Source organism: Knufia obscura (genome assembly GCF_036327395.1).
Source record: "Knufia obscura strain CCFEE 5817 isolate CBS 148926 chromosome Unknown scaffold_14, whole genome shotgun sequence".
Lineage (NCBI taxonomy): Eukaryota > Fungi > Ascomycota > Eurotiomycetes > Chaetothyriales > Trichomeriaceae > Knufia > Knufia obscura.
Genome location: NW_027042700.1, coordinates 126,224 through 139,588, shown reverse-complemented (window position 1 = coordinate 139,588; position 13,365 = coordinate 126,224). Strand labels below are relative to the sequence as shown.

Below are 13,365 nucleotides of genomic sequence, written 5' to 3'. Positions count from 1 at the left end.
ATCTTCACCGTGAGCTCCTCCCATAGCGAGATTGAAGTCGAAGATAATCTCGTGCTTTGCTCGAAAGACGCTAGCGCGAGGACCTAAAATAAAGCTTGACCGTCCACAGCCAATCGTGCATTTTGCGGCCGCCTCCTTTTCGATCTCTGATGGATCATCTTTAATTTCTTTCTGAACCATTTATCTGCTTGCGTCTTCGCCTGGTTTCCAAGGGTGGTGAAGAGCCGCCGTTTCATACGATGATTGCCTTTGCTCGGCGCCCTTGGTTGTGTCTCCATGTCTTCGAGCTTACCTCCTCATTGAGTAACCGCCCTCGCTGACCCGGAATCCACGAGGCAAATCACAAATCTCGCCCCATGAGGTTGACTTCGCTTGAATTAGCTTTACCATCCTGGTCCAGTCGAAGATGGTCGTTCACTGGTTCGAGAAGAAGTTGGTTGTGAGTCTGGCAGCGTGACCTGTCTCTGGACAATTGCTGCCAGAACACAATTCGTGATCGCAGCTTCAACGCGCGTGGCGAAGGAGGGCGGCACAATGGCACGAGGTAAATCACCTTCCGCCGATCATTAGTTCACCAAGAACTGTCATCCACCTCGCCATGGCGTCGTTCAGTCTTTGCCTGGGTTAGCATCATCAGCATTGCACACCCTATCCTCTTAGCGCATCATACATGGGTCCGCTAATTCAGCCATCGAACCCAGTCCTTAGTGCCAATTACCCGTATGCAATGTATATGCTTCCTTCCGCCGCCTCTTCCTGTCAACCTTTTGCTCGCTCTTCGCAAGGCCTTACGCACGATCTACACGATTGAGCCCTTCGAGCCTCAGGCTTCACCACCTTCACTTCCCACTACCGCGCCACTCTTTTCGCGGGCATTCTTTACGAATTACTACCGACGACAGCTTACCAAGTGTAAACATAATCTTCCTGTGGAAGTCTCCGATTCAAGTCAAACAAGATGAAGGCTACCACTGTTGCGGCTGCGGCCGCCTTTTTGGGCTCGGTTTCAGCTGAGGACTGGACCAAATGGGCCTCATCCTCGAGCGATGTAATCAGCTCGACAACACCGATCGTCCACAGCACGACCTCTAGCAAGGTGATGGATCTTTCGAGCACTACCACCAAGCCAGTTGAGACCACCAGTGCCACCACTACCAAGTCAGTCGAGACTACGACTACCACCTGGAGCAAGGAGATTGAGACCACCACTACTTCAAGCAAGCCGGCTGAGACTAGCAGCACCACCAGCAAGCCAGTTGAGACCACCAGTGCCACTACGACCAAGTCAGTCGAGACCACGAGCACAACCTCTAGCAAGCCTGTCGAGACCACAAGCAGCAGCAGCAGCTCGGACGATCACACCTGGAGCGCATGGACCGGCTCCTCTACTGCGACTAGCAGCAGCTCTTCTGTCAAGGATATCACCTCAAGCAAGACCTCGAGCAGCACATCCGCTGCATCGACCAGCAGCACTACCGCGGACGCACCACACACCTGGAGCCAGTGGTCATCCTCGAGCAGCACCCCTGCGGCTTCCACGAGCACAACCAGCGCGGACCCTCACACCTGGAGCGAGTGGGCTTCATCTAGCACCACCCCAGCTGCGTCAACCAGCAGCGCCACGGAGGATCCTCACACATGGAGTGAGAGGGCTTCATCTAGCAGCACCTCTTCTGCTAAGACAAGCACCACCGTCGAAGCATCGAGCAGCAGCACTGAGGGCGCACACACATGGAGCGAATGGGAGAGCAGCAGCACTCCTGCTGTTACGACAAGCACCGACCCACATACCTGGAGCGAGTGGGACCCCTCCAGCACCCCTGCCGTCGTGACCGGCTCTGACTCTGAGACATGGAGTGCATGGGCACCAATCGAGACCATCACATCCACGAGCACCCAGTGGATCACCGTCACTGTTCAGCCCATGGATGGGGGCAAGACCGACCCCAAGACCGAGACCTGGTCAGCATGGGAATCGGAAAGCACCGAGACTAGCACTGCTACTGACTCCAAGACTATTATCGTGTCAAGCACCATCACCAAGACCGCCACTGCCTCCACTGGTGTCGTTGCCTCCACCCAGGTTGCATCGACTGACGCCAGCTCGAGCTGGAGCGCCTGGTCCCCAGCTGAAACCAAGCCTGTTGTAGCCGCCGCCGTCCCAGAGCACGACGTTGCCGCCGCTACACCAGAAGATGATGGCAGCTGCAAGATGGAGATCAGTGTCTCCTACGGCCCACCAGTCTGTAAGTGAAGCATTACACTTTCCCACAAACATAGCTAACAATACCTACAGGGTACCCAACACCAGTCATTGACCCCGCTGCCTCATGGAGTGTCTGGGAGAGTGCTACTAGCAGCACCCCTGCCGTGGTCACCAGCTCCTCAGCCTCATCAAGCTCTGAGACTTGGGGTGTCTGGGACAGCATGAGCAGCTCTACTCCAGCTGTTTCCTCTTCTACTGACCCCTCGACCTGGGCCGTTTGGGAGAGCGCTACCAGCTCTACACCAGCCGTTTCTACCAGCACCAGCTCAAGCTCCGCTAGCGAGACCTGGGCCGTCTGGGAGAGCGCCACTAGCTCTACACCTGCTGCTTCCTCTTCCACCGACCCCTCAACCTGGGCCGTTTGGGAAAGCATGGCCAGCTCCACCTCAGGTGTCTCCTCTTTGACCGACCCATCATCTACTTGGGCTGTCTGGGAAAGCATGACCAGCTCAACACCTGCCGTTGTTACCAGCTCTAGTGCCAGCTCCACCTGGTCTGCCTGGACTCAGTCTGAGGGTGGTCAGTTCTACACCAAGTCTAGCTCTGCCTCTTCCTCCGGCTCTGCCAGCTCTACCAGCTCTGCTGGTTGGTCGAAGAGCACCGGAGGTGTCACATCCAACGGCAACAAGTTCGGCATGACCTACTCTCCCTACACCGCATCCGGTGACTGCAAGTCTGCCGAGGCCGTCTCCAGCGACATCGCTGCTCTGGCCGCCAAGGGCTTCGCTTCCGTCCGTGTCTACAGCACCGACTGCTCCACCCTCGAGAACGTCGGCACCGCCGCCAGGGAGCACGGCATCAAGATCATCCTCGGTGTCTTCATCTCTGAGACCGGTATCTCCGGTGCTCAACCTCAAGTCGATGCTATCGCCAAGTGGGCTCAATGGGACCTCGTCGAGATCATTGTCGTTGGTAACGAGGCCGTCTTCCAGGGCCGATGCTCCGCCTCTGAGCTCGCTGGCTTCATCGGCTCTGCCAAGTCCACATTCCAGGCCGCCGGTTTCAACGGTAAGGTCTCCACCACCGATGAGCTCTCCATCTGGCAAGCACAGGGCTCAGCATGGTGCGATGTCGTCGACGTCGTCACCGCTAACCTGTACGCCTTCTTCAACCCCAACACCAAGGCCGAGGATGCTGGTGACTTCATCCAGCGCCAGATCGAGGACCTGAGCCAGGTCTGCCCAGGCAAGGAAGTCTACGTGATGGAATCTGGCTGGCCATCAGCTGGTGAGTGCAACGGTCAGGCTTGCCCATCGCCAGAAAACCAGGCTACTGCCATCAAGGGTATCCAGCAGGCTGTTGGTGCCAAGGTTGTTTTCTTCTCGTTCGAGGATGAGCAGTGGAAGACACCTGGTCAGTTCGGTGTTGAGCAGCACTGGGGTTGCGGCGAGGTCTTCAACTAAGCTTGCTATGTGATCGTTCAGTTTACCAGGCGGTCTAGCGAGTTAGCTTAGTACTTTTGTGTATTACCATTGCGGGCATGCATGTACATAATTTGGTGCCGCGCTTGGGGAGGTAGAGAAGATGAATTTGGAGATGGAAGTAGTAGTGGTCATAGTTGCAATTTAGAGAGTTCCGTTTGTCTAGTATCTGTGCTTGCCTGCATAATTCCCTACCGTACTGGCTTCTTCGATAGATATCATCGTGGCTTGAAGTCGTGCTTTGGTGTTGATGCTGATCGGTCCATCACCACGTCATCGGCCGATCGCACGATATTTCTTGAGGAAGTAGCAGTGACCGCCCAAGATTATTTCTCTCCTTCTTCTACCACCAGGTGCCTTTAGCAGTATTGAATCTGGCCATCACCAGGTGGCAGTCTTGAGATCTCCAAGGATGTCGCATAGCACAACGAAAGATTCACAGCGACACACGACATTGCTTGCACTTGTTCTTCGAAAGGAGTTCGCGTGGATGTTACACCACACAGTGACTTGGAGAGCACCTGCCACAACAGCCAAAACACTTCACTTCATGATGATAGCCCAGCCGCGACTTCACAAATGAGAGTGTTGCCACGTCTGTACTTGCCCTTTATGCAGGGCACCTTCCCCGATTAAGTAGCGCGTTTGCCTTGCACTCTGCCTGGCTGTTCTCGCTACTTCAACCGCCCTGCAATATAAACCTCACTGCTGACTTTGCTTTTCTGTGGCCTGCTTTCGCAATAACACTGGTCACTCGCCGAGACGCCAGCGGCCATGGACAGTCCTTCTCCTTGCTATCTGCTCACGCTCAGTGATGAACTCATTCTACTTATCGTCAATCAGCTCGATCGACACGAAGATGTGCCCAATTTCTGGATGACTTGCAAGAAGCTCAAGGGTATGAGCACAGAGTATATGTACAGAAATACTGTGGTTAGGCTGCCCGAAGAAGAACCACGAAATGAATTGATCAAGCTCATATTCGTACCCAACAATATCAAGCAAATCAGACATCTCACGTTCCTCAATGAACCGCGTGTTCTTGGCGGGTTCTACTACCCAGACATAGTTGCTCAGCCACATTCAGTTCGCATTCAACGATGGGGTATCATGGAGCGTGGGGCGGACGCCCTGAACTCACGCTTTGGACAATCGGCGTTCCTCATAGGCAGCCGTTTCAACTGGAGCGTTCGACTTACGAAAGGCCAATTGACCTCTTTTCGGTGGCGGCATGCGCTACCTTTATCCCTCCAGAATCTTGGAGCTATCCTCAGCAAGCAGGCTGGTAGCTTGGCCGCGTTGGAGCTATCCATGATCCAGCCACCGCCTGCAAATAGTGTCCGCGAGCTGGAAGCCACGATCAAGAAGAAGGAATTCCCGAAGCTGCTCTCACTAACATACAACGGTCTGAGTCACACAGAACCAATACCACAAAACCGACCCGAGAAAGGAGGACGATTTCGCATGCTGAGACCGATCTTCCGCAAGGCATACAGGACTCTGGAGGAGCTGACCTTATCACAAGATCACTGCGTTAGTCAAATCGGGAAGACCCCTTTGATCAACGGCCGCACATTCGATGCTTTCTTGTGTGAGTTGGATGAGCTCTATATCAATCCGAAACGATCAGACACGACTACCTTGGGCTCGGTCAAGTTGGACCTCTCGAAGCTTGAATTAGGAGGATTCAAGGTCGCCAATCTCTTCGATATCCCATCTCTGCCTACAATGTCACCACGTGTGCGAATCGAGTTATCCTCACTACGACGGTTGGTCCTCAACGAATGTGACGGCTTGGGACGGCTACTGCAAGATATCCAAGGACGCGACGAGCTTAATCTTACCGAGTTCGGCCTGCGCATCGTCGAAGACCAAAATGCCTTTGAAGATTTCAATCAACTGGCCGATACCGTGAAGGGTTTCCTTACCTCTTTCCGCGGTCTTCGCATACTATCCATACTCTGGGACGGCGCCAATGCACCAGAAGCTGAAGCTATTTCTGCCGCTATGACCCACCATTTTAGGACCGTCGAGGTCTATGTTTTCGCTGCTCGGGAGGACGCCAACGATGAGGACGAGCATCTAGGAACGACTCTGAGATTCGTGTCCATACCACAGGCGTCCTCCCCGTGGACTCCAGTCTTCAAGACGAATCGACCTTCGCTGCGAGAACTTGGCCTTAATGTCTCCCAAACTAACTTCGAATGCCTGCGACTGCTCTCTCGATTCGAGCTCAGAACCGTGCACATCCGCAACTTTCCGCTTCTGGCCGACGGCTTCTGGCGCGACGAGGAGGGCACCATCACTCATGATGCGCGAGAGAAGGCCGCGACATGGGCGGAATACATCGCGCTGCCATTCTATGCACTGTCAAAAGAACTCCGGGAGGACGCCGTGGACAACGGGGCGGACATGGCTGTAGCAGAAAAGTTCAAGCTACAGGATCTAGCAGATATTCACGTCTCGAACCGCGACGAACGTCTAGGCTGCGTGAAGCTCAAAACAATCTACAGCTCCTCAGCGCCCACCCGAGATCTCTCAAAACGCATCCTCGACCAGCGAGCAGACATTGATTTCCACTTCGCCGCTTTACAAGACAAGATTAGGAAAAAGCAAGCCACAGACGACGAACAAGCCTACTACGACGAGTACCTCCACCGCGTACAGTCAGTCCTCGGCATAGCCCCCCCGTCAGAGCTAGACAAACCGAAACTCCGCCTCCTCATCATCGGCGACTGGCGATACAGAGACCAACTTAACCTGGCGGGCCCCCGGAACTGGGATCCACGCGCGTGGTCCATTGAGCACGGCGATGATCTGAACGCTGGCATGAACGAGGATGAAATGGATGACGACGAGGATATAATGCCTGGTGTTGATTCGCATGCGGGTGTGCAGTATAGACTTAGACCTGGCTTCAAGAAAGAATGGGATGTCAGTCTTTTGCCGATATTCTTTAAGGTCGACTGGGTTGCTGAGGAGGACCCCAAGGATGGGAAGTGGAGGTGGAAGGCTGTGGTGGAGGGGTTGGATAGGAGCACGTTGGAGGGGTATGGCGCTTTGGGGGATGTAAAGGGGTTGGATTTCGCGTTCGTGAATTAAGATGGGTTTTGTGGTATTGCTGGGTTTAGCAATGGGTGCTGGGGAGGGTGCCAGTCGTGGTGGCGATGGAATTTGCAGGTATGGATCTGTGGTGTGGACGGTGGGGAGAGAATGGCGTTGACTGGCTTGATTTTGGTGCTCGGGATGGAGCCGGCAATGGATGGTAAATGGGGTGAGCAAATATGGGTTGGCGATGCAGCTGGCCGCGTCTTAGATGGCGCTGTGCATGAGTAATGAGCATGACATGAATGATACAGCAGACTGAGATATGAGCACGAAGGAATGCGAACTGCCTGTCATTATTGAGCGCGTGGATAGTGACCTTAAGCCATTGCTTGCTGTCAGCTCATGATGTTCATTGCTGGACCTACCTCCGCCTCTCACGCCATTGAGCACATGATATCCCAGTCCCCACTCAACATCAACCACCGGAGCTAAACTGATCAAGCGATTGTTGTTCCTACCAAAATCCTACGCTCCCTACTTGCCACCATTGCCTTGTGTCTTGCTGTTCCGATAATACTTGACAAGCTCGCCCTCGAAGTGCCGCAATGCTAGCCCATAGAAAAGTCCCGCCCTGATAGCACCGTAATGCAACTCACTTCGAGCTTTCATGTAGTTCAGTTTGTGCTGGTGCTCTAGCCCACGAGCTAAGCCTGTATTGAACTCCTCCTCATACGACTCCTGCATGTCGAAAGAGTCACAGATCCTCAGCCAGACTCCTTCTGAGACCTTTGTGGGCCCTGAATAATCCTTCAAAGGGTCGTCCGATAACAGATTGTCTGGGTCATGGTTGAAGTATTCACGAATACATTTGAGTATGGCCACCGCGGCCCAAGGTCGTAAGAGCTCCTCCCTTACTCGATCCAGGGACTGCTGTAACTTCCGGTGTTTCGACTTGTCCTTGGTCGAATTCTGCTCGTTCATGATCTTATCGCATTTGACTAGTAGCTCTTGGATATAAGCCTCCAAGATCTGAGCCTCCTTGAGAAAGGTATAACGAGGCTCGAACCTCTTCTGCGCTATCTTGAGCGCGGAGCACTGTTTCTCGACTTCTTTGTAGAGAGGAGGACAGGCTTCGGAGACACCCAATGCATTGGCTATGTTGGTTATGTCGGAGGGATATCGAAAGCAACCTAGACGGGGAAGGGAGTACTCTACGTTGCAGAAATTGAAGGACAGTCCGGGTTCAATTAGCGCTTCGTGGAAGCCGTAGAGCGCATCAATCGGGCGGCCCTGTTCGTATTCGTAGTAGCATCAATACTGGGTCTTTTGGACAAGGCGTTCCCAGATGAGGAAACACTCGGCTATGGATGGTGGTAGGGAGGTAACAAAGTCTGTGTTGTACATATCCTTTGTGAAATCTACTTGTGTGTCAGCGCGAGCGAGACCAAGCCTGCCGCAGCAATTCTTCACCATTGAAAGTCAAAAATAGATCCTCGGCGCGCCTCTTCGGTGTTGAGCTTTTCTTGGAGCTGTCTGTGGTTGGGCGTCGCGGCTTTTGCGGTGGTGTGGCAGCTGTCTATCTGTAAGTGATCATCGAATGCTTGGAAGATGCCTGGAACAAGGAAGGGGCTAGTGACCTACCGTACGAATTATTGGATGCATTCGAAGTTGCTAGACTCGGACGACGAGATGACATGGACTGCGGCTGCTGGTACGATGATGGACTGTGTTTCGCCGGTTTCTGATCAAGTGTGTCGTACACATGTTTCGAATTCGAACCTGGATGAGACCGAACCACTTTCTGAGGTCCACCCCTTTTCGACCTGACGATATATTCATCCTTCGAAGGCCACACTGGCATTTTAGTATAGTTCACTCGGCTGAGTCAGTAGTACGCTTGTGTGCACAGGATCACTGTGGGTGAGGACACTGCTGCTAGGAGCTGGTACACAGCTTCTTATAGACATCGTAGCTTCGCCCCGTCGCCAAACGTTTGCGAGCTTCCAGCATGAGTTCCAACAGTCGTCGATCTTCACAGTCAGGCGGGAGCCCGAGTAATTGTCCAGTTCATGAATATCATGTCTGCAAAACCTCCTGTTTACCGGCCACGAGGCATATTCACATCAGCTTTGCACAAACGCGTCCCGTAGTCACTGATCTGGACGCGACAAAGACACTTGAGACCGTCCAGGCGCTGTGAATTCTCAAACAACCCAACTGCTTGTCTTGTCACTAACAAAACTCATCCATGCCCGCGTTATCTATGCTGTGTCAGTCTTCATGACAGTCAATCTCGCACGTGCTGATCTCTTTGTTCACGGTACCAACGCCACAGACCATCAGAGTCGCATGAGCAACATGAGCTCTCTCGAGTACCAGGCCGACGACAGGAGCTGATTCGAACCATTGCGACGTAATTGACTCAAACGAAGATGAGGTCGAAACAGCCAAAACGCAAGAATCGGTCTGGTCGTCAACCGTACGGTGAAACTTTTCCTCCACCACCGCATATGGAGCCATCCACGGACTGGACCAATACCAACAACAATTGCAATCTTCAATACTACGATGAAAGGCTCAATGACTCGGGAGCGTACATGGCAGGACAAAGGAGGGAATCACCAATGACGAATAGATGGCGCTCTGAAGAGAATCAGCGCAGGGACAATTACCCACCAAGAAGGAATCGCAACCGATCACCTGCTGGGAGACCCGGACGTGCTGAGCCTCGTGGTGCAGGCAGAGGTCGTCCTCACCCAGAGAGAGACGATTACCCACCCAGACAGAATCGCAAACGCGACTACTCTCCAGGTCCTCGACGACCACCGCCACGAAGACCCTCATACTCACCAGCACGATCTCCACGGCCACCAGCAGGCCGCAATCGATACCCTGCTGGTTCAGGTTACTCGTCTCGAGAGTCGTCGCCAGCACGTTTTCCCAAACGCAGGCGAACACGAAGCCCATCGCCCTCGGACTGGAGTGAAAGGAGTTTCGACGACAGGCGGAATTACAGTCGATCAAGAAGTAGGGACAGATACGATCCAAGAGACACAAGGCCAGGTAGTCGCCGTGGGTTTTCGCCCAGACGAGGCTCTCCTCCCCGTCAAGGTCGACCTGGACCAAGAGGGAACGTACAAGATATCGACTCGTACATACCAGACAGGCGGAGGCCCGACTCACCACCTCCAAGGCCACGACAGAGGAGGTCGCCCTCTCAGCGTCCCAGGAGTATTACACCATCCTTTCGGAGAAGATCACCGACCCCTCAACGAAGGCCCCATTCGAGAGCTGGTTCTCAATCTTCGCCCTTTGACTCACCCCGTTCAAGGCGTAGAGGGCCACCAAGAGAATTGTCACCCGATCACCCTCCTAGAAGACAGCAATATTCTAGAACACCTTCGATTGCTGGGGATCTTGATCAAGAACCTATGGATGGTCCTTTCGCTCTAAGAGGACATCATGGCAATCCGAACTACATGCCGAGAGGCCGCGGCCACAGAGGTTACAACAACAATCGGGGCTCTTTTAGAGGCTCCCCAGTAGCGAGTTTGCCGAATAGTTCTCGGCATGGCTCACCACATTCGGATGTATCATACCATGGAGGCAGAGGAGGTTGGAACGGTCCTCAGCAACACTTCAATCAACAAAAGTAAGTCTGCAATTCAGTTGTAATACGTATACTAACACCGCGAGTCAAAATATGCCTGCTTTCCGGCAGAATAATTTTCAGGGAGCAGGCCAGTCACAAGAGGAATACTTTCGGAGTCAGCAACAGCCTAATCATCCTCATCCTAACCAGCCTCATCGACAGTTTCGTGGAGCGCGAGGTCAGGGTAGAGGGGCACCATTTCCTCAACATGGGCAAGATAGGAGATTTTCAGGGCCTGATGGTCCTGCCGTATCACCAGCACAGCGGGGCAGAGGTGCCAATACACAATGGACACCTGGTCCGAAAAGAGGTGGAGGGCCCCCTCAGCCGGCTACCGGACCAAATTCGATACGTACATCACCAGCTTTGTCGCAACCAGAAAGCCGAGAACCACCGGCACAGCGCGAAGAGCCTCCTTTTCAGCCGCCACGAGGTCCGCAGGCTGATGAAGCTGCGAGGCAAGAGTATGAATCAAACCAGCAACATCCGGACAATAGTCAGAATAACAAAGACCCATCGAAGATTAGCTTCGCATTCAAGTCGAAGCCACCTCCACAATCGCCTGTCAGACCTCCATCTGATTTAGCGACGAAAGCAAAGTCGCCGCCAACCCGACCAGCATTAGATCGTCAACCACCAACGCAACCTCGAAAGAATAAACCACAAGATAGAAGATACCAGAGCCAGAATTTTCAGCAAGAAAGAAGGAGAGATGAAGAGCCACCACAGCGGCTGCCACCGAAAGGACCTGCACAGCAGCAACAACATGTTGACCGATCAAGGCCTGTACCTACTGAGCCTCGAGGTAGATCACGCTCTCCGCCACCGAAGAAGCTGAAACAAGATCTGCCACCTCCGAAGCCAACATTGACACCAGAAATGGCCGCCTCAGACAGCATCTACTTCCGCAAACCAGGCAACGAATCCGTAGTAGGCGCAGGCACATACGGCAAAGTCTTCAAAGCAATCCACATCTTCACAAAAGACAAAGTCGCCCTCAAAAAGATCCGCATGGAAGGCGAAAGAGACGGCTTCCCCATCACCGCCGTCCGCGAAATCAAACTCCTCCAGAACCTCCGACACAAACACGTCGTGGCCCTCCAAGAAGTAATGGTCGAGAAAAACGAATGCTTCATGGTCTTCGAGTACATGTCCCACGATCTAACAGGCCTAATCAACCACCCCACTTTCAAACTCACAGCCGCCCACAAAAAGGATCTCGGCCGCCAAATGTTCGAGGGTCTCGAGTTCTTGCATCGCCGGGGTGTAATGCACCGCGACATCAAGGCGGCCAACCTCCTCATCTCAAACAGCGGACAACTGAAATACGCGGATTTCGGTCTAGCACGGTTCTACACTAAATCCCGGAAACTAGATTACACCAACCGCGTTATCACGATCTGGTATCGCCCGCCTGAACTCCTGCTCGGCGAAACCCAATACGGCCCCGCAGTCGACATCTGGTCCGCCGCCTGCGTCTTCATGGAGATGTTCACGCGCAAGGCAATCTTCCCCGGTGAAGGCGGCGAGCTCTCCCAACTCGACAAGATCTACAATGTCCTCGGGACACCATCGAGACACGAGTGGCCAGAGATAGCAGATATGCCCTGGTACGAACTCATGCAGCCTGCCACCGCCACGGACTCCTCCGGCGCACGCAAGAAACATGTTTTCGAGGCGAATTTCGGCGAGGTTTTGAGTCCCGCTGCGATGGATCTGACGAGCCGGATATTCAGGTATGACCCTGCGGCACGGCCTGATGCGGCGGAGATCCTGAAGCATGAGTATTTTTGTGTTGAGGAGCCGAGGGCGCAGCAGGCGTGGGAGTTGGAGGGGGTGGGTGGGGATTGGCATGAGTATGAGAGTAAGGCGCATAGGAGGGAGAATGAGAAGAGGGAGAAGGAGAGGAGGAAGGAGGAGTATGTTAGGGAGAAGGAGAAGAGGAAGAGGGAGGCGGGGGGTGTTGATGGGGAGGGGAGTGGGAAGAAGATGAAAGGTGAAGGGGCGAGAGTCGATGAGGCGCCGGCTGCGCCGTTGCCGGTTGGTGAGGAGGAGGATATGGATGTGGGAATTAGTGATGGGGAGGGGAGTGCGAGGATGAGTATGTCTTAGGAGGAGAGGGCTTGGTTGTGTATTGGACGGGGTAGTTGTGTCTTGGGTGGTGATTGAGGTTGTAATGTGGATAGGTATGATACTCCATACTTTTATGTGTACTACTGGTATTCATACAAGAATCGATGGAATAAGTTACCACTGCCTGTATCATCTCCCAGCGCTATGTTCTCCATCGGACGAGTAAGGAATACGCTCTTTACTGCTGTCCGGTGTCCATTGCGCTAGAGTCCTTACCACACCCAAATCAAACGTGGACACCTGACCTTCCTGAACTATGCTTGATACTGTGCCACCTTGATCGCAAGGCGCGTGCTTCTATAGAGCATTTCCCAATGGTGAAGCTGCCCTAGGTTCTCGGCATGTCGCTGTGTTAGATATCTTCGAGAGGTACATGGCCAACGAGGAAGGCTAAGCTCGTGACCATGTGACTGTCCAGGATGTACAAACAGTCCTCGGTCTGATGCCCCAAGAAGTGTTGGCAAAGCCACGCGTGTCACGATTTGGTCCCCAATCCTGTTTTCAACGTCGATCATTGTAGCGAGGGAGTATGCTGTGTGCGAATCGTGCAATGTGGTTGCTGACCATGAATCAAGAAAGGTTATCCGCGATAATTCTTGACAGACTGGCAACCATGGCCATTGAAGGGGGAGTGATGTGAGTGTGCCATAGAGTGGCAGAGTGACTCGGGATATGAGTGGATGCACCTGAACCTCACCTTGAATAGGTGAGGATTCTGTAGCCTTTTGGTCTGGCGTACCGGTGCATCCGTGATAGGGTGTGCGGATCTCTCCCATCGTAGACAAGAATGGCGAAGCTCATCACGGTAGTGGCGCATCCCTCGGTCAGACAATCCGGTTGATCAA

The 13,365-nt window shown here is 53.5% G+C and overlaps 4 protein-coding genes across 4 annotated transcripts; 3 read left to right on the top strand and 1 right to left on the bottom strand.

The window, feature by feature from the left end:
* Nucleotides 1-958: 958 nt before the first annotated feature.
* Nucleotides 959-3,669, top strand: PMZ80_009579 (uncharacterized protein; the record flags this gene model as incomplete). The annotated part of the gene is made up of 2 exons (XM_064877972.1): nt 959-2,246; nt 2,297-3,669. The coding sequence occupies 2 exons, from the start codon at nt 959-961 to the stop codon at nt 3,667-3,669; spliced, it is 2,661 nt and encodes an 886-aa protein (XP_064726080.1).
* A 792-nt stretch (nt 3,670-4,461) lies between these two features.
* PMZ80_009578 (uncharacterized protein) lies at nt 4,462-6,789 on the top strand (the record flags this gene model as incomplete). The annotated part of the gene is made up of 1 exon (XM_064877971.1): nt 4,462-6,789. The coding sequence occupies one exon, from the start codon at nt 4,462-4,464 to the stop codon at nt 6,787-6,789; it is 2,328 nt and encodes a 775-aa protein (XP_064726079.1).
* A 480-nt stretch (nt 6,790-7,269) lies between these two features.
* Nucleotides 7,270-8,596, bottom strand: PMZ80_009577 (uncharacterized protein; the record flags this gene model as incomplete). Its single annotated transcript, XM_064877970.1, has 2 exons — nt 7,270-7,889; nt 8,377-8,596. 2 exons carry the CDS (start codon nt 8,594-8,596, stop codon nt 7,270-7,272), a joined length of 840 nt encoding a protein of 279 aa, XP_064726078.1.
* A 571-nt stretch (nt 8,597-9,167) lies between these two features.
* On the top strand, nt 9,168-12,499 carry LSK1 (serine/threonine protein kinase, CMGC, CDC2/CDK subfamily; the record flags this gene model as incomplete). The annotated part of the gene is made up of 2 exons (XM_064877969.1): nt 9,168-10,387; nt 10,432-12,499. The coding sequence occupies 2 exons, from the start codon at nt 9,168-9,170 to the stop codon at nt 12,497-12,499; spliced, it is 3,288 nt and encodes a 1,095-aa protein (XP_064726077.1).
* Between the last annotated feature and the right edge of the window lie 866 nt (nt 12,500-13,365).